This window comes from Calidris pugnax, unplaced genomic scaffold (assembly GCF_001431845.1).
Source record: "Calidris pugnax isolate Ruff unplaced genomic scaffold, ASM143184v1 scaffold154, whole genome shotgun sequence".
Lineage (NCBI taxonomy): Eukaryota > Metazoa > Chordata > Aves > Charadriiformes > Scolopacidae > Calidris > Calidris pugnax.
The window spans coordinates 292,853-318,550 of record NW_015090890.1 but is presented as its reverse complement, the minus strand read 5'-3'; the positions used below and the strand labels follow the sequence as shown (position 1 = coordinate 318,550).

Below are 25,698 nucleotides of genomic sequence, written 5' to 3'. Positions count from 1 at the left end.
GGGTGGTGAGACCGTGACCCAGGTTGCCCAGAGAAGCTGTGGCTGCCCCATCCCTGGAAGGGTTCAAGACCAGGTTGGATGGGGCTTTGAGCAACCTGGTGTGGTGGGAGGTGTCCCTGCCCAGGGCAAGGGGGGCACTGGATGATCTTGGAGGTCCCTTCCAACCCAAACCATTCTATGATTCTGTGATGTATTTAAGAATTGATCACTCTTTATAGAGTTTCTTTTACTCATTTGTGAAAGATCTACTGATGGCCACTTCAGAGAAAAAATTGTGTTAAGAAGTCCTTTGGTCTGTCTCAGATACGTTTTTATGATGAGCTTCATTCTTTTCACCAGAAAAAGGAAATCACAGGAAACAAAGTTTGGACCCCAAGAGAAATAACTTTTTTTGTAGACAGTAGAAAATAGAACAAACAATTTTTCTCTGTTGCTCAAAGAAAAGAAAGAAAACTTTAAACCATGCTACATGTCAGAAGATATTATATCTCTAGCTGAAGAGAATATAGGACTTCATGATGTTGAAACAGGTGCGTGTGCTGTGACCCAAATTGTAGGAGAAACATCTATAGCAATATTGCCAGATGTTACAAGGATCACATTGTGGGAGATCTGAGAGCCAGAGGGAATGTCTTCCAGAAGGAGTTCATGTTTCTCATGCTAATTCTCTTCCAACATCTTGGAAAAGTGAAGGAACTGCACTAATTGGCTGGGTTCATAAAGCACTGAAATGACAATGTTGTCCTGTGCTCACAAGGTGGTGTAAAAACGGACACTGAGCTTTCTGCAGCTCTGCAATGAGAATATAAACCTGTGCAGACATTGCATCCCAAGGAGAGATTCCCTGAAAGGAGGCTGCTCTGTCCCTAAACCAAATCCTGTTCCTATTTTTACCTTTGCAGTATGTTTATTAAAGAAGTATATAATTATTTCCCATTTTCTTTTTTTTCACTTTCCAAATACTGACTTAAGGCCAGTGTCTTTTTGTTGCCTCCTCCAGAGAGCTGAAACACGACCCACTTCCCTGCCTCTGCTCTCTGGTCCTGGCCCATCCTTATTGCCACCAGTGCCCAACCATCCTCTTCCTTGTAATCTGGCCTGCAGTATGATGCTCTGATTTGCTGATCAGAACTTCAGGGGTTAGATCAGCTCTAAGAACTTGCCAGGGAAGGTTCTTTGTTTGGGATTTCAAAGTCTAATCGGGGAAGCCCTGAATTGAAAATTTCCCCCTAAGCCTGTTGTAAAATGAGGTGATAAAGGCAGAAATAAACATAATTCTGGGACCTTTTAGAAATCATAATTTTATTATTAAAATTCTCTTATTATATTATTATCTCATTATTATTATATATGGCATTATGTATTAAATGCTGGTGATCTGATTTGGTATCATTGTGCATTAACTCTGCGGTACCGTAAATGGCCTGTTGCACAGCACTATGTGAGACAGACCCAGATAAATACAAAATGCTCCAGTCTGCTTGATCTTTGCCAAGGACATTTCCTGACATTTATAAACACTAATAAGGGCCAATAAAATATCCCTAATGCAAAGTGAAAGCTGTCCTTGATCAGCACAACCCTTCATAACGTTTTGTTTTTTTTTTTTTTATTTCAAAGGATCCACATCTCTTTTTCTTTTAGCTTCTGAAAACAAAAGTAATGTGGCCTTCAAACACAATATCTGTCCTTCTCCATCAGGGACTTGTTTATGTTAATTTAGCTTTCTTGAGGTAATGAAGACTTTAGCTTTGTGTGGCTTTCCACTTAGAGCGCGTATTGCACATTAGTGAAGATCTGGAGGTTTTTAAAAGTAAATCAGATTGCAGCTTTCCAGTCAACAACGTTCACCTTAAAATAGCCATTTAATTATGTTTTGGGGTCTTTCCCACTGAAAGGAGTAGAAGAGACGTAGTTGATTTTCATGGGGTTTGGGATAAGGCTCAGGGATCTCCAATGGCAGGAATTGTCTCTAACAAACACTTTATTTTCTATGCAAAAAGCCAGCAAAAGCCCCTAGATTACTTCAGCAGTGCAAAAGCCTTGCAGAGAAGCAATTTCTTGCCAATGATAAATAGGGCTATATCAGTGACTAGGATGAACATATGCTTGGCATCATTCTGAGTTGGTTTAAGTTTGAAATAGAAGTAAATTATCCTGTTAATGACTAGAAGCTGCCCTCATCAGATTTATGCTGCTTTGCGGGAGATATATGTGCGCGTGTGTGTGTGTGTTTATGTGCTGGGATATATGATACACACACACATTTACCATCAGCATTTATCCTTTGATTCCTGTTAATAAAGCACAGAGCATGATGACATAGCATAAAACATAGAGAACGGGGATGATTGATTCTATTCAGCCATGAAAAATGTGGTGCTAATTGTCAGCAGTTACAACAGCAGAGAAAAAAATAATACGAGGAGGTTTTTGGAGGGATAAAATTGTGTTGTTTTGATAATTTTAGACATACTGTGACATTCACAAAGTATTGTCAGTGCATCTTACAGATCCTAATGAATTTATCTTTACAACCCTGCTGTCACAGACTGACAATATTAGAACTGGGGATGTGAGACTGAGCAAACAGGGTCCTATATTAAAAAATATGGATTACTTACTATTGCGTTATTCAATTTGGGGTAATTTAAAGTGATTTGCCTGATTTTCAGGAGTTTTTCTCACCTAATGAAGTTATTGGTGATCTCAAAAAAGATATCATTAGATATCTTGCTTAAAATCGAAGATACAAAAATTTTCAGCTACTTTTAAAATGCTTGCTCAGAAACGCTCCGGAAGCTTGGGGGAGTCAACCGGAGTCTTTATATTGATTTCATTGGTGCTTTCAACTCATCGGGCTGGAATTAACCTCAATAGATTTTAGGTCTGTAATCTAAAGTCATCTTCAAGAATTTCTTCCTAGTCAGAGAAAACACATTTGGAGGTCAGTTCACAAGGGCTGTCTCAGAAAGGAACACATCACCCTCTGTAGGTCCCTTGTTCTGTCAAACGCTGTCTAAACAACTGTCTTAGACTAGGGGGAATTGATTCATTTGCATAAACATGTTGAAAATGTTTTATGCCATTTGAGGTGTCCTAGGGCATTTGAGATGTCCACAGGGGGCTGGCAGGGATTATACAGGGCTCATAGGAGATCTCTGCTCTTCTCAACTAGGAGATTCAAGACAGACAGGTTTATGTAGGACATCCCAAATGATACAAGATACCTGTGTTTAGGGATTCAATGTACATAAGAAGATATCTACATCTATAAGTGTAACATGTATGTGAAATTGTCCTTGATCTCCAGCTTCCAAGGACATGGACCTTTTGGCATATGTGCCCCTCTTATGCCAGTCTTGTGCAGAATTGCTCATAAGATAATCTCAGTATTTATTCATTAATACTGAACTCTGGATCTCCACTGACCCTCATGGGAACTGGGATGGCTTTTGTCACATGCAAACACCTGTTTGTACACCTAAATTTGAGATCTAAATGCAGTTGTCCAAGTTGCGTGTTGAAGCTTGCCCTAGAGGTGCCTATTTCAAGTGTCAGAAAAGAATTGCTTCTGGACTGTTTCTCACAGAACCTCCCACAACGTGGTACCTGCCAGGTACACTGTTTGCCCCTCTATTTAGGGGATTGTCCACATTATTAGATCATTTTCAAAGGCAATCTATTCTGGCAAGTACAGGCTCTCTGCTTTTGCTGGGAGACACACACAAATCTTTTGTCCTTAGAAGAGAGTGAAAACACCACACTTAAAGAGGGCCAGACAGCATTTTGTTCCAGATTTTTCTTCTAGAATGCCACCCCACTTTGCTCTCTGTGCAGGACACACTTTAGAAATGAAGGGAAAAACACCCGTCAACATCTACAAGAAAGAAATAATAGGATTGGTTTTTCAAATAAGATACGAATTAATCACAAAAAAAATTCTGATTTGAGTTGAACTGTAAGTAATTTTGAAACAGCCGTAGTTATTTGTTTGTGAGCCAGGGAAAACAGCATGCAATATGTCAGGCTTTGAGATAAAATTTATTGGTGTGTCATTGGCTTAAATCCAACATTATGCTCATAAATAATATAATCCTGGTGTGACACATTTCTGCTTGAACCTTGACTGAAAATTATTGAGAATCATGTTATGAATTATGTAGTAGCAGTCGTGCATTCAAGTCAAAAGGCTCTAACTTGAGTGAAACGCTGGAATGTGTTTGCAATTATGTACACTGTCTGAGGGTGCCTGGTTGCAGAAAGGGTAAGGTGTCTTTCTGTTTATCCAAAGGTAAAACATGGAGCCTCGCTGCCGACACAGGTGAACAGCCATCCAGCTTTTTATTGACTTGTTCTTCTGGGATGGAGAGTCTAATGTGGTTAAATGTGTTGTTGTCATCTCCACCACTCTCGTGTACTCTTAGAACCATCTTTTTTCTCTTAATTTATACTGGCTCAATATGACCCAAGGCTCCAGATAAACCTTGATGATAATATACAGTCCAGCTGCACGGCAGGAGGGGAGTAATTCAGTGTTATTCAGTGGAATGTGCCTGACAAGCCAAAAAAGGGCAGATGTAGGGGCTTAAGCATCAAAATGGTTATACTCGGGCTCATCAAGGGTGATGATGTTTATCCCTGTGGCAGATAAAGAGATTATCAACTGCTTTGCTCTATGGAAACCAACAAACCCAACATTTACTGTGTTGCTACACTAAAGATCCAGGCATATTTTTTTTAGATATAAAATCATAGAAGGACTTTTGGTAGCTCACGTGTTCCCTCTTCAAACTACTGTGTCGTGTGCTGCTTTGCTGTGGTGGTTATTTCTAGTCTGATGCAGAAATTCATACCTGGGTTCTTCTCTATCTTTTTTTTTGTCCTTACTGTCTGCACACTGCTTTGTTCTGGAGATGAGACCTGCGTGTGGTTCTGGGGATGGTTCATCCTGGGTACCCCTCCTTCTAATCACACTATGAAGCAGACTGAAATCACTCCTTCTGCTCTGTACTCTCCCCCAGTATTCTCCTGGCAGGCCTGGTATCTTCAAATGTCCTTCTGTGCTCTCACATTATGCCCCAACACATGAGGTCCTCACCCTTGGTCCTATGCTATAGAAGCCCTGCTCTTAATGGACTGACACTGATTTGGAACAAAACCCTAAATTGGGAAAACGTGTGTGCCCATATACACACAGCACTAATTATGCCTTAGTGCCATATGTGAAATGTATTTTGCAGTATAACTGGAAGAACAAAGTCGTTGACCATGTTTCCCATCTCAGAGCTTTTGCTTTTCTTAAATTTCCTGGATCTCATGCCATGGTGTATCCTGAAAAGAGGGAACCGCAGTGTTAAATGAATAAATGTAGCCAGGCCATGAACTACCTGTGGTACAGGGATATTCAGCCATCTGGACCTGACTGTAGTTTGAGAACGTAGCATCTCAGAAGAATTTATGAATATTCCTGCCTTTGACTTGTTCTAGTAGTGTCTGTACCTTCAGACAAAGAAGACTGCATATAACCAGAGACTTTTAGTATGGATTTCCTCTTGCTGGCCAGTATCTTCTGTATTTTGCTTTCATCAACAGACTTTTGAAGAGGTCACCAATTCCTTGGTGCATGTGGCAGGGCCAAAACTTGTATTTTTATAAGGTATATTTATACTTGAACTTTTTTAATCTTCAGTTAAAATATTTCCGCTTACTTCATTTCAAAACTGACCTAGATCCCCTCTAGTTACTTGTTCCAGACTACAGTTATTTATGCTTTACGATGCTGTAGACCAAAACCAAGGGTAAAACAAAGATGTTTGTAGTCTTGTGGCGGTTTTGTTGCTTTAACAGACTTATTGACTTGACACAAATAATTTTCCAAGTATTCAAGGTACTGTGTGGATCCAAAATGTTTTGGAGCCTGTGCTGGAGCTTACAGAAGTGCTGTGTTGTTTGGAACCTGAGGCTATAAGAGTCTCTCAAGCAGCTGTGCTCTCCCTGGCTGCAGCCTGCTGTGAATCTAAGACACTTTGCTGATGACTCCATCAGTCATATTTTTGCCCCCAAACTCCCTTCTTCTACACAGTTTTAGGAGGGTAATATATAGATTTTAACTGATGCCTAAGTATGCAGTTCCTTTCCCTGCTGATGCTTGTTGTTGGAAAGAAGACTAGGAATGGAAAAGAGAACAAAACAGGAAATTGTCATTATGCCAGTGTATAAACCCATGATTTTTCTGTATGGTGGATATTATATACATTTTTGCACTGCTCGGGTCAAAAGGGATCTAGCAGAACTGAAAAAGGGTCAAGGGGGCAAAAAGGGGTCATCAGTCCTAGCTGGCAGCTCCCCCCACAGTGGGATAGGGAGAATAGGGAGAAAACCAAAAAACCAACCTCGTGGATTGAGATAAAGGCAGTTTAATTGGCCACTAAAAGAAAAATAACAACAAAAATAATAATAACAGTGGTAAAAGAGTATCAGTGTGAAAAAGAGATAACCTAGTGGGTTATGAGAGGTCTACAGAATGATGATGGGCACGGGAAATGTAAGTGGGAATTGGTTTTGCAGAATATCTCCCCTTAGAAGAAGCAGAGACCAGAAGAAAGGATGCAAGTAGGAGCCAGTTTCAAAATAAATCAGAAAAGCTGGAATAAAATAAAAGACTATTGGTCTCCTTGCCAAAGGTTTTTCTGCATGCAGAAGATTTCTCAGGTTGAAATGGGGCCAGGAGAAATAGCTGGAAGAAAGATCCAGTGAGTGTTATTCAAACCACAGCAGGCTCAGGAATCCCTGTAAAAGTCAGAGGCCAGGACCATAGTAACCCCAAATATCGTGTGTATTTTTCTTTTTCTTATTCTTCCCTGAGTGCCTGCTGTTGGCAACTGTGAGTTGGATCCCTATCTTTCCATATACTGTATGTCATAGATCCCATATATCACCTATGTATATCACCTGTCATATCACATTGACTGCTTCTCTGTTAAAAATTAATTAAACCTGGGGAGAGTCACATAGCTAGAACTTTTGTGCTGATTCAATAATGCTGGAGTAATTGTTAGAAATGGGGTTGAAAACCATGCAAATGCAAGGCACATTTATCGTTAGCTCCCAGTTGAGAAAGATTTGAAATGAGAAATAATAAAGATGTGTGTGAATCTTTTTCTGGGCAAGTTTGGCAAACTTGGTGTGCATTCTAGTAATCACACCTAACCTGCTTTGAAGTTGTATGTCAAGAAAACCCTCCAAAACCTCAGAGGAGCCAAAATGATTGCTGTCAACCAGGCAGAAGCTCTTTCTGGATGCAGATCTGGGTTGGTCTGATGGGAGAGGTGTCTGTGCCTCTGTGCTTGGAAACCAGGTGGGCTGATGGTATAGCATGGAGGGACCTCTTACTGCTTCCACCCCAGGGCTGCTCAGCTCTGTCTCTGGGACTGCGGTTGAATAGCTACAGGTACCCAAAATACAGTCAGAATTGTCCAGCTCTGGAGCCCTTAATCCAGCTCTGGGGCCTCAGCACAGGAGAGACATGGAGCTGTTGGAGGGGGCCAGAGGAGGCCCCGGAGATGCTGGGAGGGCTGGAGCCCCTCTGCTGGGAGGGGGGGCTGAGAGAGTTGGGGGGGGTCAGCCTGGAGAAGAGAAGGCTCCAGGGAGACCTTGGAGCTCCTTCCAGTCCCTCAACGAGCCTCAGGAAAGCTGGGGAGGGACGGTGGATGAGGGAGGGGAGCCCTAGGAGGAGGGGGAAGGGTTGGACACTGCAAGAGGGGAGATGGAGCTGAGATGTGGGGAAGAACTTCTTTGATATGAGACTGACAAGACCCTGGCTTGCCCCGATAAACTGTGGCTGCCCCATCCCTGGAGGGGTTCAAGGGCAGGTTGGAGGGGGCTTGGAGCAACCTGGTGTGGTGGGAGGTGTCCCTGCCCAGGGCAGGGGGTGGCACTGGATGATCTCTAAGGTCCCTTCCAACCCAAACCATTCTATGATTGTATTCTGTGATCTCTGACCATGGTTTGTATGAGCTAATTTATTTGCTGCTTCCCTGTTCACTGAGTTGCATCTCATGCTTATATGTCACGTATCAGTTGTGACTATTGAACTATTCTGAAATGCAGCAGTCATAAGTAATACAGATTGCATTGCTTTTTTTTTTAAATGATAATTGCTGATTTGAAACCTGTAAAGAAAGAGGAAGATTTTGCTGCCTACAAAACTAAGGATATCTTTCCTTATTCAAGAAGTTTCTGTCCCGTGGCCACATCCGGCTTTATGGTAAAGATGGGAATGTGGCCATGGTGCTTCTTTAGTGAATAATGGTGTATATGTCTACATTATGAGGCTCTACCAACAGCCAGTTTCAAGGACAGAGAGGCTATTTATTTAAGAAAAGGATGCTACTCCAGCCCTTCAACCCGCCAGAGGCCGTGTGCCTCGTGATGTCCTCCAGCTTAACATTCTGCCAACCACAGCCAGGGAGCACGGGTCATTTAGAGGACATCTAAGAAAACCGAGGGGTTGGAGAGTGAGAAGGTCATGGACTTTGCTGTGCGTAATGGCAATTCCTTTGCCGAGTCCTCAATGCAGTGCAGACACTCTGCCTCAGCAGTTATTAGAGTTACTTTATTTTCAAGAGGGACATACCATGTTTTTGGGGAATGAGTGCAACGTCAAGTGGTGCATAAATGGCAAGTGACTAACCATGTATCTATTTGGCCTCTGCCTGTTCCTCTGGATATAAATTAGTTTTTTTGTAACAATCTTCTCTGGTATTTTCTTGAGTAATTGTCATTTTGAGGGGTGGATAGGAAAGAGTTATTCTCTTTTGCAAGTGAGAACGTACCATAATTTTGTTGACTACTAACAAATGAGAAAGTAAGTCTTGGAAATTCTATATTTCCACTAAGGACAGCTGTGGTTCAAAATAGATTAATTTTAATGATCTTCTAGGTAGACTTAGAAGGCATTTATTAGTTTGGGCTTTTATTGAAAAAGGGTTAAGGGTATGTTTCTGTGCAGCTGGAGAAAGGAGGACTAAAGGGCTGCTTGGTGAATTGGCTTGTTATTTGAATGTAATTATTTTTTACTTCTGAGGAATTATAGATTGCAAGTTTAAATAATTGTCAGGGTGCCTACAGCTTTCTATTGTTGTCTAAAATCTAAGGTAATAAATAAAATAAGTAATACAAGATTCATACTTTTTCTGTATGTGTCTATGGCAGTTAATTTAACTTAGCAATACTTATCAAAGAAGGAAAGAAAAGGCAAGTTTTCTATTCCTTGCAGTAAACAAACTTTGTAAACAAGTTATTATTTTCTTCAGCATAACCCTAGAAGTGATGCTTATTTTGCTGGTAACAAAATGTTTGTGGTGCTTTGCTTGTATAATAGTAAAATATATTTTAGTTTGCTTCTGTATATTTCAAGCTCCCTGAGGTTGCAGAGAGATTACAGAGATTTTCAGAAGACAAGGGTAAGGCTTCGCTATTATTGCAGAGATGAATTTATATGAAAGATACAGTTTCAAGAGAATCAAATGGATTACACAGCGCTGATGACATCTCTTATTTTATGTGTACATCAAGTTCTACTTGAGTAGCAGAGCACTAAAGTGTGTCAAATGACCGAGGATGATCTAAAATGAATCTCTGCACAGTGTTGGAATGCTCAGAGCAAAGGAAGATCACAAAATGATTTGAAAGCCTCAAATCAATGACTGAACTAAAGATGTGATGCTTTGCAATGAAGCAAATAATCAGGTTGATGATAGGACCGTGTAGCTCTATCTCAATCTCTTTCACATATTATTGTACCAGAGGTTCTTTTTATCCCTAACAGACTTTGGAAAGGTAATATATTAAGAAACTACTCCCTTCTTCAAAGGCGATAGAAAAGTGGCTTGACTGAATTTATCTGTGCACAAGCTGGCATAATTTACTCTTTATTGACTGTATCCTTGAACATTTGTCTGTATGAATTCAGGCTGAGATTTGGTTCCATTTTTGGACAGTTCAGAGGTGTGCAAAGAGCTTCTGATACTTTTATTCCTACTCATCACATTTCGATTGATCTAATAGTTGATTTTGTAAGGAAAATTAAAAAGAATAAATAGTTAAAGGACTCAGAATCTTTACCATAAACCCTGGCATTTTTTTCTGTGTCCCTGGGACACTTCAGTCATCATCTTTGTGGCCAGGAAACATCAGGTCCCTACAGTACTTCTTAAGACTCCTCTTTAATTGATTAGACATGAAAGACTTGCAATTTCAGTGCAAATATTTTGCACTTGAGGACTGTTTGTTCTTACTTTGTGAACTTCTTTTTCTGCAGGTCATATCCAATTTTGGTGCAATATTGCTTTGTCTGTGATTCACTTGTTCATGGAAAATGATGCTCAATTGTTCCCAGCCACAAGCATTCACTCAGTTGCATTCCCAAATCCCCAGACACGAAAGAAAACATGTGTTTATTGGATTCCAATTCCTGAATTGTACAATTTGTGGCAGTTCTTGTTCATGTTTATGGAATGTACCAGTATGAATGGCCCTGTAAATAGAAAACTAACCCTTTGGAGAGGTTGCTGGTTTCTTCTGCATTTTTACCCAGAACCCAGCACAATGGAATTCAAATCTGTGATGAAGGCTTTTATGTGCTGTGGTTTAGAAAATAGCAATACCACTAATGATAGAAACAAGTCTCAGAAAGTCTGCATTCGGGACTGAATTCCCCAACTTTCCTTCTCATCTCGTTTTCCCCACTCCTACAAAATATGATGGAATTGATTACTTAGACAGTGCCAAGTAAACAGAATTAGTTCCATTTCATGAATAAACTTGAAAAAGAACAAAATAAATTTTTATAAGATGGAAATCTTTAAGAGTGAGACATTGAACAATTTTTTGGATGAATTACTTATTTATTGCTAAACTTCTTTGATTTCTCTTGTCCTGTGCCTAATCTTGACTGGTTCTATCCTCAGTCTAACAAATACCAGGATCACCAGTTGGTATATCTGGCTCAGCTTGTTCAAGCAATCACAATGCTCCGATATATTTTGCATATTTTTGGAAGCAGTGCTTTATTTTGTCTTATTTTCCACATTACTATATTACAGCCATGTTCCACTGAAAGAAGACAAATAAGATGAAAGTTGCTACATTTTATCTCTACAAAGTTATACTGAAGAATACAAACCAATGAAATATGGGAAGGAAAAAGGAAAATACATAATTTTATCAAGTGGTGTTTCTATCACCCAATAGTCATAGCATGAAAAAGAGGTATTTTAAACAAAGACCTGTTAGTTGGGATCCTTGGGTATTTTGCCAAAGGTGATTCTTTGCTTTGCTTTGGGACCACTCCTACCTCACTTGTGGAGTACTTAAAGTAATAATTCATAAATTATGGCTCATGTGAGGCTTAATTATTGTGTGCAAAATGCTTTGATGTTTTTGGATGAAAAGAGCTAAATGCATGTGAATTACTATTTAAGTATTTGCTTTCTAGAGGAGGCCGAAAACCTGGTTCCTCAGATCCAAACGTCTGCTGCTGGGCTTCCTCCTGTGGTGTATCCCCACACTGGGTTTGTTTGGGAGCTAGGAAGTAAAGCCCGTGAATTGTGTATATATGTTTGGGCCTGATGAACCCTGCACAACTTCCAGCTCCTTTTAACCTGTCTCTCCCAATTAAGAAAATGCTGAGCGTGATTAATGCAGAACAAATAGATGCAGAGTGATTAGAAATAAAGCCTGTACCCCAAGACTGTGGAAAAAGGCAAAGCTGGAGCAGTGATTGGTTTTCTTCACTCTCCCAAGATCTACTTCTATTCACTTTTAGGAATGATTCCCAGGGTTAGTTCTGATTCTTTAGACCCAAGATGAAGTTCTGAACGGTTCAGGTGCAGCTCTGAGGTGGAAGTTGTGTTGCAGAGTTGTCCTCCCAGTTTTGCCAGGTGGAGGTGGGTGTCACAGATACAGGGACAATATGGTGCGTCTCTCGAAGGGCAGGAACTTTGGCCTCTGCTGCTTTTACATATTCTCCTTCCAGTGTGTGATGAGAACCTTTCAGAGCAGCATAAATGATTTTTTGATTGAGCTGTATCTTCCAGATTCTGGGAATTAGAGGCAAGAAGTTTCCCAACAGAAGATTTTGGTGATCGAATTTTTTTTATCACGTGGACTCACCAGAAAACAGTTTTGTTGACATTCAGGATAAAATCGGTTTTAATATTCCTGCTTACTGGGTGGGGAAAGATTACTGAGGCAGTGAATAAGGCCATCTTTGAAAGTATTTCAGTACACTGACTTGTGGATATCCCTGCTCTCTGCTGGTTAAGATCAAAATTGCATTTAAATAGGAATATCTGAAACCTCTCGTACCATAATTGTCAAGTTTAGAGCAACTGTGGTTTGTGCCTTATTAACATTCTTGATACTGGCTTCAGACTTATTTAAATCCTGTGGATTTTGTATTATTTATAACTAGTAACATGCTTTTATGATAGATTGAATAAACACATTTTAAGAATCATTTTCTATCTCTCTATCTCTCTAGTGCTTTTCCCAGTTTGAGTGCTGTTGTTTGATAGGGTTTTTCAAAAGTCGTACTTCTACTTATGACATGTTATGCATATTTTTCATGCTAAAAACATGGCAGTTTTTCTCTTGACAGTAAAATATGCCTTTTCTATTATGATTGTCTGCTTTTCCTTTTACAATAATTCTAATCTGTTGTGCAGATTTTATACAAACATCCATACAAACGTGTGCCCACACGCACTTCGAATGTCACTGTAGAGGCAGAAACGAATTGCCTGGGCATTTGTTAATTTGAATGAACATGAGGCTTCTGCTTCTCCTATGGAAAAAGAAGCAAACCCAACAGTTTCGCTGGGAATTCATGCAGTGTGAACAGAACACATCTTGGCAAAATGGTGAGCCAAGAAATTCCTCTTTAGTTGCTCTGTTAGGCAAACTGCATTTTAAATTTCTTGCCGAGGGCTTTGTTTGACTTGCCCCAGGCAAGCTGTTCAACATATTTATCAACCCTGTTGTAGCATTAGAGCCAACGCTTATCTAGGAAGATCATCCGCTTAATGCCATCTGTCATCGGGAGTTTTATTTCTTTCAGCTGAGCTTGTTCTCCGTTTTGGTTTTTTTATACTCCTCCCAACCATTTCTTAGTTGATTGTTTTCCAGTGATCTCAAATATTCTGTGATTGCTCAAATATTCAGTGGTTGCTGCATGTTAAACCCCTGAAGACATCAATAATACAATTTTACTTTAAATCCTGATTGATAACATTAATCCTATATGCATCCAGATGGCTCACCAAAGTGCTCTACATATTACAGTGTTATGTAAAAGACAATATTGCATTTCAGTCTGAATCTGGAATTCTTTCCAGATTCTCCACCGGAATTTGAAAAAATTCAGAACAAAGACTCTGGGGTAATTCATGCTGCATTTTTATCTTCGTGCCTATGAGGACATGGCTTTGATCACTTTAGATTTTCAGGCCCTTATTTACTGCTGTGTAAGTGCAAAAGCAGCTTGAAAGTGTTCACCCGAGCTGTGCTCACTCACTTCACATGTGATTGTGAGATCCAGGTCTATTTTGGATTTGTGTTCCCAATCACTGTGAAGCCAGAGGGACTGGCATATTTCCCTATAGAGAACAAAATGTAACTTTCTGGAAGTCTGGTGCTATTGAGTTCCATAAAATAAAGAAAAATTATTGGAACCAGGTGTACAACCACTGTGTATAAACTAGATGCAGGCTGGGTGTTGTCCTGGGTTGCCAGGACATCCTGATCTCCTTATTGTCCAAACTGGGACTCTGCTGGGTCCCATCACAGCTTCCTTGTTGCCTGCTTACCCATCTTCTCTTTGGGAGAGATAACACGATGGTGCCTCCCAAGATCTCAATCTGACCTTTCATGGAGAACCCCAGGTGCCCCCTTCAACTTATGAAGTACCAAAAATGAATGGTCCCCACAGTTTCAGAGCACACAGCAGAAATATCTCTTTGGCTCAGTACTTAGAATATCAGTACTTGGACTGACTTCAGTCAATCAGCTGTACCAACTGCTCTACACAAATTTTTAAAGAGAAAACCACCAATCACAGTATTTGGCGGAAATGAGCATTATTATATAGGTATATAACTTGCTGAGGTTCCATTTATTCCTTCCAACTGGGGGGAAAAAAAAAAAAAAAAATCATTTCAGTTCAAAGCAGCTGAGCGTTTCCTTCTCCAGATTTTATAGAGGTAACTAAATCAATCGTATTCAAAATTTGGGCCAAGTCCTACCCTGGCCAAGAGAAGCGGGGGATACTGGCAGCTGTGTCTTCGGCTCCCGGAGAGCTGCTGGCTCGAGCGAGCCGCGTGGAGGTAGGCCGGTGGGATGTTCTCTTGGCCGTCCTTTACTGCCTCAATGTATAGGAGCAGCCTGTGCCCCCAGCTCCTTTTGGCTGGGGACCCGTAGCATTTGAGCAGCTGGCAGAATCATTGCTTTTAGGGTTTCAGAACATAAGCTGGCACAAGGGCTGGTCTCCTCTGTCTAGTGCGCTCCTGAGCTTTGGAGAGATCCTCTCCCTCTCCTTGCTGTGATCTGAGGTTAGGGAAGAGGTTTCCAGGGCACGTTGCTCTTTGTTCTCTCAGCCTACCAGCACGTTTTATTTTTTCTGAGTATATATATTTAAAAGTGACATTTCCCCCTACTTAGTGGAATCATAAATTGGAAAATCCTGTTAACAGAAGGAGGAGCAGGAGCCGCATCCTTTGCAGTTCATCTTCTGCAGCGAAGCGTTGCTATCAACCTGGCGCGGGAACAGCTTCTTAATCTGCTGCATGGAAAAGTGCCTTGAAGTGTGGGTGGAGGGATTGCAGGCGGTGGGCCAGGAAAGGCTTGGCACGCCACTAAAATAATGCATTCATTCTTCAGAATGTGACAAAAAAAAAAGAGTCTTCTGGATGTCCTGTTGGGCTGCTGGGAGGGCAGGGGAGAGGGAACGTTCCTAAATAAAGCTGGCAGGAGCGAAAGGTCGTTGGGTAGGAAGGCAGAAAGTCAGGTTGTGGTGCACCTGATGCCCGGTGGAGAAGGATGTACCACAAAGGTGAAGGACAAAGGCATTATAAAAAAATGCTCCACAAAATGAAATAACACGTACGTGTACAAGTTTTAGAGAAAATGTGAAAATCAGCTCATATATATAAAAATAATACTGCGAATTTCTTGAAGTGGAAAGAGTCCCTGAAGCATCAGCCTCCTTTTAGTAGCTCTGGAGCTCAGAACTCAATAGACTTTAATTAGTGCAGAATGGGTGCATCTTGTGAGGTTTTAGTTTGGAGCAGGAATGCCCTTCTCATGCAAATGTGCTGCTTGTGCTGATTTGCATAACAGAATCATAAATAAGAATTTACATCAGGGAACCTTTGTGAAAACTGTGTGTTATTCAAAGATGTGATAGGAATGGAGGTTGGAGAAGGGGATCAGAAGAAAGGGGAGTAAATGTTTCCTTTGCAGGACCATGCGTTTTCTTGTAGGAGTAGAGAGCATCTTCAATATTGCATAAATTTCAAACAAGTTTTCCAATCTGTTTTCTGGTTCTGCGTGATGGCTATTCCATGCAGTACACAAAATAAATGTTATTATGAGGATAGATGACTATTTAATTAGTAACTTTGCTTATGATTCATCTAGTTTATGCTGTAGCATAGACTTCTGCATCTGAACTAGTCATGCTCTTTAGAGTTGTGGGAGAGAAACAGGCAACTTTCAGACAGAAATCACTATGTTTTGGGAGATTTGATTCAAATACAGATTCAAAGATGTTCAGGTTTTTTTAATGTCTGCATCTGGGGTATGGGTGTGTTTCTTTCGCCTTAAAACATGCCAACAGCTACATTTGAGATGTCCAGAAGCGTTTTCTCTGGCCTCAGGATGCCTTTTGAGAAAGGCATGCTTCTCTCCCAAATCCTGTGTCATTTAAGTCAGCCTTTTGTAGATAGGTGTTGTGGATATCCTAAGGTATCTCAAATGACACTGGATGGCTCAATTTAGGCAAATAAATTAGTCCCTGAATGTATAAGTTCCTGTTGCAGTTGATGGAGACCAAGTCAATATGGTTGATGCAATCTTTAATGCTCTTCATCTCACCAGAAAGTAAACACCTGGGGGTCAATTCTGCTCAGTTTCTCTCTGAATACTTCAAAATTATTACAGATTATCTTTTACAATGCGATCTCTCTTATCAGGGTGACGCTTTGCTTTCATTATTTTACAAAAATACTTCAGCTTATGCTAACTATTTTTTAGAAATATGCAAATTATCTGGGTTGCCTATGGAAACACATGTTCCTTGGCTGAGCATAAGGCTGTGTACAAAAAGAGTTGCTCAGAGGATATATATGCATAGGGACTTATAAAGAGAATAGTGTGAGGAAATGGATGCGGATGCTAGAAAGGAATAGGGGTACTAGTGTTTATTCCCAAATCGTATGCTTAATATTATTTATAGAGATGAATGAACCTTTAAAGATTCCCATTTGAATCTGTTTGGGTTTGAAGTTCAAAAGCAAAAAAAATTTCTTTAAATACCTTTTGAAATTCCAATTAAGAGTCAGTCAAAACCCGTCACTAAAAGAATAGTTTTTGTTTTACAAATTAGCAATTAAAAAGTGACAAATATCTTCAGTGTTTAAACACTCTTCTGCAATATCCATTATGTTCAAATAATACATTTTCTGGGAACGTGACTATGTTTCCCAGTATTTCCTTTTTTTTTTCTTTCTCTTAGGAATGCCTCCGGAAGCTCTATCTAATTCTAAAGCCACACTCACTTCACCACTACTGAGGATTATGCAAATTATTTCATGAGTAGTTTAAAATCACATTCATGTTTTCTATTTTCAAATTATAATACTGGTGGCTTATTTTGCTTTTATGTTTCTTTTCCTACTATTTTTTTCCTCTGAGATTTATTTAATTAATTATTTCATTTATTTATTTCTTTGGTTTTCTTACTAGAGTACTAATCAATAGACAAACTTTTATGTACTACAAGAGCGTGTGAAGTCTTGAACTGAGATTATTTCACAGAATCACAGAATCACACAATGATATGGGGTTGGAAGGGACCTCTGGTGATCATCCAGTCCAACCCCCTGCCAAAACAGGTCCACCCAGAGCAGGTTGCACAGGAACGTGTCCAGGTGGGGTTTGAATGTCTCCAGAGAAGGAGACTCAACCACCTCCCTGGGCAGCCTCTTCCAGGGCTCTGCCACCCTCACAGCAAAGAAGTTTTTCCTCATGTTTAGGTGGAAATTACATTCAAGTTTGTGCCCATTTCCTCTTGTCCTATCCCTGGGCACTACTGAAAAAACACTGGCCCCATCCTCTTGAAACCCACCCTTTAAGTATTTCTAAGCATTGATCAGATCCCTGTTTTAGTAATTTCCCTATTTTAGTAATCATTGTTCGTGTTAAACTTGGCTTACAGCAACCAGTGCTCTGCAGAAAGGGGTTTCCGTGAGCTGATGTGTCTTAACTCTGGAATATTATGGGAGGAGGTTTATTGTTAATATTTCTCTCCTTGTGACAATTTCTCTGTAGAACGTGGCACCACTTTAGCAGAATAACAAACATCAACCACTGAATGTGTTAATACTGGGAAAGCAATTTAGTCTTGTATTGTTGTAAATTATGTCCCTTTACTACCAGGTTGTTTTATTATGACAAAGATTTCAATTTTATCTGTTCCCGTGAATGTGAGGATTTATGGTTTGTGCAAGGTGCCAGATACTTGAGAAACGATGAGAAAGGTTCACCAAGAGAATAAAAGGGCTGTATCGCAGAGGAAGGAGGGCAGAATGAATTCAGACATAAACTGGAAGAAGAGAAAGTGAAAGAAACCCTGATGAGGACGTAGGTCACCAGGTCAACTCAACAGGTCAGAGAGGGCTATTGAGCAGAGAATCCTAAAGAATAGTTATTGATCGAGGAGACTCCGTGACTACTACCCTGATGATCAGTAATTTCAGATTTTCAGTGCAGAAAGGGATTTATTGAGCATTAAAATTCTTGAAATAAATAGGAAAAGAATGAGCATTTCTGCTTTGTCTTTGAAGTTGGGCCTTTATCTGAACTCGGGAGATGCCTGCCTCTTTCCATGGTCTCCAGGAGCAGGCTGCCCTCCTAGTTTATGGGGCTTGCTTGAGCACATGGAGTAGAAGGAGAAATTTGGGTCATTACTTCTGTAATTTTTCATCCATTACAACTTTAGTTTGAAGTTAATCTCTGAAGTTTCAAAGAAAAGAGATGTGTTTGTGAGCCTTCATAGTTGATAGAAGGGACTGCTTTGTTCTAGCTGTACTTTGAAGGAACATACCTGTAATTTTTTAACCTGTCATATCAGCAGTGTTATCAATAGAAAACCCAGAAACCCATCATGGATCACTGATTTCTAAGTATATTTAATATTTAGCTTATTTTTACTGCCTTTATTTCAAACGTTTTAGTAAGGGAATAATAAAAGGAAGTATGTTATCACTGAAAGAGAAAATATGTTGCTCTTAGCCAAGGATAAACTAAACACTACTAGAGTGTACATGACGTATTTCAGCTTTAGAGAGTCCTTCTCTCTCTTAACTATTAAGAAACTTAATAGTTTCTTAACTATTTAAGCTATCGGAGAATTGAAATTGCTAGTCTTGTTTGTTCCTTCCCCCTGACTTTCACACAATTTGCTCGATTCCTGTTGCCAGGAGAGTTTTGCTAATCCACATCTGGTGGCAGTCTGGTGTCCTTTGATGACTGGCCACGTGGGAGAATGACTACTACCGAAATTTTGTCTGAGCCTCACATACCTGCATGCATAAATTGTTAAATGAAAGCATTTTTCCTCCTGTATAGCATATAATTTAATACATTATTACTGCCACCTTTAAAGATGGCATATGCCTGAAAGCAGAAAATTAAATAACTGTTTGCCATTAATACAAATTATTGTGTTTTGACAGCTTGCTAATCAACTAAAGTAAAAATGGTGCTGTACAAATAGTGCAATTGCCTTTTAAGTTACTTTTTTTTTTAATGTGAATGAGAATTCTCCTCGTTTGGGCCTTTGAACGCTTGTAGGGTTTGTCCTCTGTGGGATGTTAATGTTCAGCAGCATAAATAAAGCTTTATTTGAGTTGTGCTGTGATGCAGAATGGATTTCTCAGAATAGTTACTCTGTGCATAATCTTGGGAAACATTTGACCAGCGTAGACTGGTTATAGGTGTTGCTTCCACTATGGATGGTATCAATTAATGTGTGAATGACTGATTTAGTATTGAGCAGATTTTGACATAACAATATGTATTTTGTGCAATATTCAGGTATGGGCTGTTTCTGGGGAGCTGAGAGGAAGTTTTGGAGGCAGAAGGGAGTCTACTCCACTCAAGTGGGTTACGCAGGAGGGCATACTCCAAATCCTACCTATAAAGAGGTCTGTTCAGGTAAGTCTCTCCCTTTGGTTTTTAAGGATTTTGAGTAGAATCCTCTCAGATTATGAGGGATATTAAGGAATAAAATGGGTGACTGCAGTGACTAAAGAGATTTGGTATTTGGTCAACCCTGGTATTGCTCTTGCACCCTAAACTGTAATGAAACCTATGGTGTGCCCATCCCGTTGTTATCTCCTAATCATTAATGAGTTAATGTATGTACAAATATTCTGAGGAAAAAGAAAAAAGACTTTTTTCAGGAAATGAATTCTGTTTCAAATCATGCAAATGTGTGCCGTAGAAAATGCTGATCTAGAAAAAGTTTGGGTTTTACTTTTGTCTGAGTATGAACAAAAATCAGAAATCACACAGTAATTCTTCATTTTTCCATTTAACCGAGAGGTTGTGTGAAGAAGTCTAAATTTCTCATTCGCCTTATTATTTATAATTTGTTAAATTTTTATACAGATCAATGCACGACATCCTATCATTTCCATGCTGAACCCTTGCATTTATTTTTCATTGCACTCTTACACTAATCCTTCTACAGTACTAATAACCCAATGCAATTTCTTTCTGTGATCTAAAACATAGAACCACTGGCAGCCAACTGACTAATGTTGCTGTTAAAGCAAATTCTTGCTTTCCTGTACTGGCTGGTGGAGAACAGCTTGGAGGTTTTCTTTTCATTTATTTCCTTGTTAACACTTTTTATGCCAAACACTGAAGTTGATACACTGTTCTCCCTGACAATCTGTCACATAGGCCTGATAGAAAGAGTGGAAAAAGTTCAGTGGCACCAACAGATAATGGACACTTTAGCAGCTATGCAGAAGTGCTGCGGACATCCAAAAAAGTGGAAACTTTCTGGAAATAGTGAAAAAGGTGAAAAGAGGTGTTTTAAGGTCATATAGAATAGAACAGACCTGAAAAAGGTGAAAAGAGGTGTTTTAAGGTCCTATAGAATAGAACAGGCTATTTCAGTTGGAAGAGACCTACAAGAGTCATCTAGTCCAACTGCCCGAACAATTCAGGGCTGATGGAAAGTTAGAGGAATTGTCCAAATGCCTCTGTTTTATAGACAATACTGTACTAGTTAGAAAACGCCTTATAAATGCTGAAGAGAACATATAGATTAGGGAGAATTTCTGGTGGTAACATATAGCAGTTGGCATGCTTTTGAGTGCAAGTGTTTAGCGTATAGATATTTGCAGTATTGGCTGGTTTTAAATTTCAGAATAACTCCATAGTATTTTGAGCTTTATGTTTCATTGAGATACTTTGAAAGCTTTTTGTAGCTACTTAATGTGTTGTATTTTATCAATAGAGAGCAAAAATAAAAATGGTAATTAAATAGTAAGAATTGGTTTTAAATTTCAGAATAACTCCATAGTATTTTGAGCTTTATGTTTCATTGAGATACTTTGAAAGCTTTTTGTAGCTACTTAATGTGTTGTATTTTATCAATAGTGAGCAAAAATAAAAATGGTAATTAAATAGTAAGAATTCTAGAATAAAGAAAGGGGAAAAATTTTTGAAGTCTATTTTGTGCTAGTTTTTTAAGTTAGATTTGTAGTGCAAAAACACAGCTGAGGTTATTTTTCTAGTGTTTGTTTTTCTACACATTTGCATGACGGGTGTTTATATGCCTCCAGACGCTGGACACTGGAGGATTCTTTGCTCAGAGATATCCAGAAGCATAAGCACATATTTCATAGCCTTGTCTGTGTGAACATAAATGGGATGTGTATGTGCTACACATTTCTTTTCCCTAGTTGGGCAGCTGAGCTGAGTTGGAGAATTTACTGATTTCTGCATACTATTTTTTTCCTACTTAACTTCCTCTAGCCCTATTTCATTCAGAATTTTTTTTGGCAGCTTTTTTTTTTCATCTTTGAATGTACTTTTTGGAAGTCTCTTTAAAGAGAACTCTCACAAGCTCCCCTAAGATACTGCCATCTGACTGCGCTAGTTTTTTAAGTTAGATTTGTAGTGCAAAAACACAGCTGAGGTTATTTTTCTAGTGTTTGTTTTTCTACACATTTGCATGACGGGTGTTTATATGCCTCCAGACGCTGGACACTGGAGGATTCTTTGCTCAGAGATATCCAGAAGCATAAGCACATATTTCATAGCCTTGTCTGTGTGAACATAAATGGGATGTGTATGTGCTACACATTTCTTTTCCCTAGTTGGGCAGCTGAGCTGAGTTGGAGAATTTACTGATTTCTGCATACTATTTTTTTCCTACTTAACTTCCTCTAGCCCTATTTCATTCAGAATTTTTTTTGGCAGCTTTTTTTTTTTCATCTTTGAAGGTACTTTTTGGAAGTCTCTTTAAAGAGACTCTCACAAGCTCCCCTAAGACGCTGCCATCTGACTGTTTCCAGTTGCCTTAGTTTTTACTGGGAAGAACAGTTCTGATGAAATAGTAGACTTCAGTTATGCACTGTGTGATTGCCACTTTCAAGAGTTGTGTTGCTTTAAGTGAATACAGGCCCATTCTTCACATCTGTGGTGTTCTAATTGTCTGCCATGTCATGTGGTGGACTTCACTGGGAAGGAAGAGTGATCTGTGGACCTAGTATTGAGGTATGTGGATCTAGTGGACCTAGATCTGTGGACCTAGTATGTGAGGGGACACCAATTTTCTTCCAGCACCCAAGTGATGGCTGTACTATTAAAATCCTCTGTTGGTTCTCCATGAAAACTTAATCCTTTAAGGACAAACCTCCAACCTCATAAGCCTTGAAGAGCAGGATGATGCACCCCTCCGTTGGGGAGGTAGAAAAGTCAGGATTCCGCTGGAAAGGGTGAGATTAGCTTTGCTCTGTTCAGATGTGGTCATTTGAAGATTCTCCCCTCAGCTGACGTGGTATTGCCTTGCTAAATTGATGTTTAAGAGATAATTGAGTTACTTTGATGCTTCTGAATACTGTGCTGGAAAATTATTTTTACATTTTGTGGTGACAACGGTACAGATGAAAATCTGAAAAGGCATTCTGGAGTGTGTGAGGGATTTGGAGCTATTTTGGTGCTTCAGCCTAATGCATAAATACACCATTTTTGGCCAGCATTAGACAACCCAGGATGTTCATTCAGTATGAAACATCTTTTCATATTTTGCTTACAGATGTTCAGAACAATTCTGTTTATCTTTATATTCATAAGCTTTTTGAAATCTGCATAGCTCAAGTGGCACTGAAATCAGAAGGGAAAAAGTCTGCTGTTGTTATTCATAAACTGGTTATGTACAATTACCATATAAAATATGCAGCTAACGATGATTTTCTTAAAAACAGGGCTTATGGTTCAAGGTTTTAACATCTGAGCAGGTCATTTTATTTTGTTTTGAGTTTCTTTCTTTGTTTATCTTCAGTGTAATAAAAATAGACGAATGCCTGTTTATTATCCAATATTAGTTAGAAGGCTTAGTGAATGTAACAGTATTTTAGTTAGTTAAATCAATTTATAATCTAGTCAATTCTCAGTACCTTTCTGAAGCATATTCTCTTGTACACTGGTCACATTTCTTAGTAATTAGCAATGCGATATAAAACTATGCCACGTGGCCTTAGATTCTGTGTTGAGTTACAGAAAATACTAGATTGTAAAGTAGTTTCACACTTCCTATGGAATAAACCCATGTTTTTCTGAGGGATAGTGTTGCCTCTTGCATCCCAATTAGTCTTTTGATTGATTCCTATACGCAGGAGCTCTGATTCTCCTTAAAATGTCTAGGCTTCCAAAGGTCATCCAGAAGAGTTCCAAATAGCTGATGGAAGAGAGTGGAGAAAGACAAAATTAATTTCTTGCTCTGTTACCTCCTATCCCTTTGGTCAGTTGTTGATTTACAGAGTGAATTCCATCTCTACTTCATTAAGATGAAGTTCTATTTGAAAGAGAGGGCAAAGCAACCAGTAAAGTCCACAACAGGGTGATGATCTTAAAGCATGTTTTTGCTTTAAGAATGGAAGAGGGTTTGACTCTATGACATGGGGCTTATATTTGATGTACTGATGAATAAACAGCATGATCATTAAAGGCAATAACAGAAAATCTGACTGACATTTTTCACAAGCTATTAATATCAGTAGAGAGAACATATAATATGGGAAAATATTTCTTTCCTCCTCAGATTTGCCATTCTCTACAAAATACAGATGAATGTCCTGTGACAAACTATCAGTATGTTGAGACAGTGCCTTGTATTACTTGAAAAGACCTTCATTTAGACATCACAACACTATTCAAAAGTGGGTCTGACTCTCCAAAATGTTTAAGTGTATAATTAAACTACAAGTATTCCCTTCACTTTCTGTAGCTTATAAAGGGATCTGAAGGTTTTCATGCACAGAAACTAAGTCCACAAGATTAAAGTTCCCAAGCAGTAATGAGAATAGCTCAGAACATTTTCTTTTATTATTAAATCGCTGTCAAGAGAATAGATTCCTGTTGTGCCTTTGTCTGTTCTTTTTTTCTTGTAAGGACAGGATATAGGAATTTTAATGACTTATAGATTCTGTGAAGAATATCAGTGTTCACCATGCCCTTGATCTGAACAACGTGCCTTGGTACTATTGGCCAATTGCTTTACCTCGCCCCTTTTCTTTTGCCTAGTTCACCTGTAAGGAAGGAAGGAAGGGTGAGCCAAAGTACCAAACATGGTATTGATCAAAGTTAATGTCATGTACTGGGGATATTCGTGTTTTCTATATTTTTTTGTAGCAATTGAAGAACAGGATTTTGTAGAAAACATGCAATTTTTATAACTAGGCCACTGTTAGAATAACTTGTGTCTCTGTAATCGTGTGGCTCCAGTCCTAGGATCCTCCTAGATGTGCAGACAAAACCTTGATATAGCCCTGTAAACTATAATTTGTCCTTGATGCAATTGCTAAGTCATGAAATAAAATGAATGTACCAATTTGACTTCAAAAAAATCATTTGGAAAGGTGATAGCAGATGCTGCTGCGACGTTAAAACCTTGGCAACAAGAAATATAACAGCTGCATTGAATTCCAGTTACCTGCTATATTGCAGTTCTACCTAGAAAATTGTCTGCGTTGACATTACTGACATGTACTTTTTCAACAGAAGAGCTTCTCGTTGACCAAGAAAACGTCATTTATACCTTAGAATACCTGGGAACAGAAATGTATTCTCCAGATTCTTTATTTAAAAATAAAAGGCAGAATAAAGATTTTTACCGACCGTTGTCTGAAAAACAAAAAGCTGCCTGTCCACAAGGGATGGGAACTGCTCTGCTCAGGGAGTTCTGCTACATCTTTAATCAAGGTTAAGTTTACGTTTCTATTTCAGAATTTGACTTCTCAGGGTTAATGTCTTGGCTGATTCAGGCTTGAAGAAATTACACTGATATTTATTATTTAGATACCTGATTGTGCCTTGTGGCAAATCTAAAATCCCAATATTCTCACTGCTATCCTCTGTTCCTTTTATCTATTTATCTCAGCATTGCCCATAATCACAGGCTTAGATAGTAGTAGCAGTATAAATACTAAATATATTATTTATTATTAGCGACTTTATTTGAATTGTATTCCACTGAGATGTGTTGTTTCTGTCTTTCTCATCTCCTGGTTTTATTAAAGATATATATAAGATGAAAATGTGATGGCCCTGGAGGTTGGAAGAGCCATTACAGAACAAGTCAAAGACAAAAATCTTCTGACCTGAAGCCTCTACTGGGTTCTCAAAGGACCTTCATTTTCTGAAGCCTTCATGCAGGATTAGGCTGTGATGTTCCCTGAACCACTGTGCCTGACCAGGGAAGATGCATCTCATTTTAGGCACAGGAACACGGTGTATTTGTGAAAAAGTTGATGTTACCGAAGGACTCCCTGGTGTTATGGCCAGTGGGGTTTTACTACATTTTGTTTTTGCTATGGAGACACCTGAAAATTTAAAAATCAAAAAAAGCCAGTCTGTTCAGTCTACCAAACTGTCCTCCCAGAAGTAGGGATTACTACAGGTAGTAACTCCATCGAGGTCACCTGTGCCTCTTCATGTCCATGAGAACCATTCTTGGTGTGTAATATTTGAAGTGTTGAGCAAACTGATACTATAAGGCAAAAGAAAGAGGAAAACAATAAGCAAAAGAATGTCCTGAGGGGTAGAGATCAGAGGTGGAAGAAATCAGGGAGAAGCTACAGCTCTTGGGAGAGCCTTGCTCTGGAGGTAGAATGTGTT

At 39.2% G+C, this 25,698-nt stretch overlaps 1 protein-coding gene across 1 annotated transcript in view; it reads left to right on the top strand.

The window, feature by feature from the left end:
• Window positions 1-25,698, top strand: part of MSRA (methionine sulfoxide reductase A) — a 255,962-nt gene that overhangs the window by 91,695 nt on the left and 138,569 nt on the right. The window contains exon 3 of the mRNA XM_014947676.1: window positions 19,378-19,497. Within this exon, the coding sequence (XP_014803162.1) occupies window positions 19,378-19,497 (120 nt within the window). The remainder of the gene's footprint in view (window positions 1-19,377; window positions 19,498-25,698) is intronic.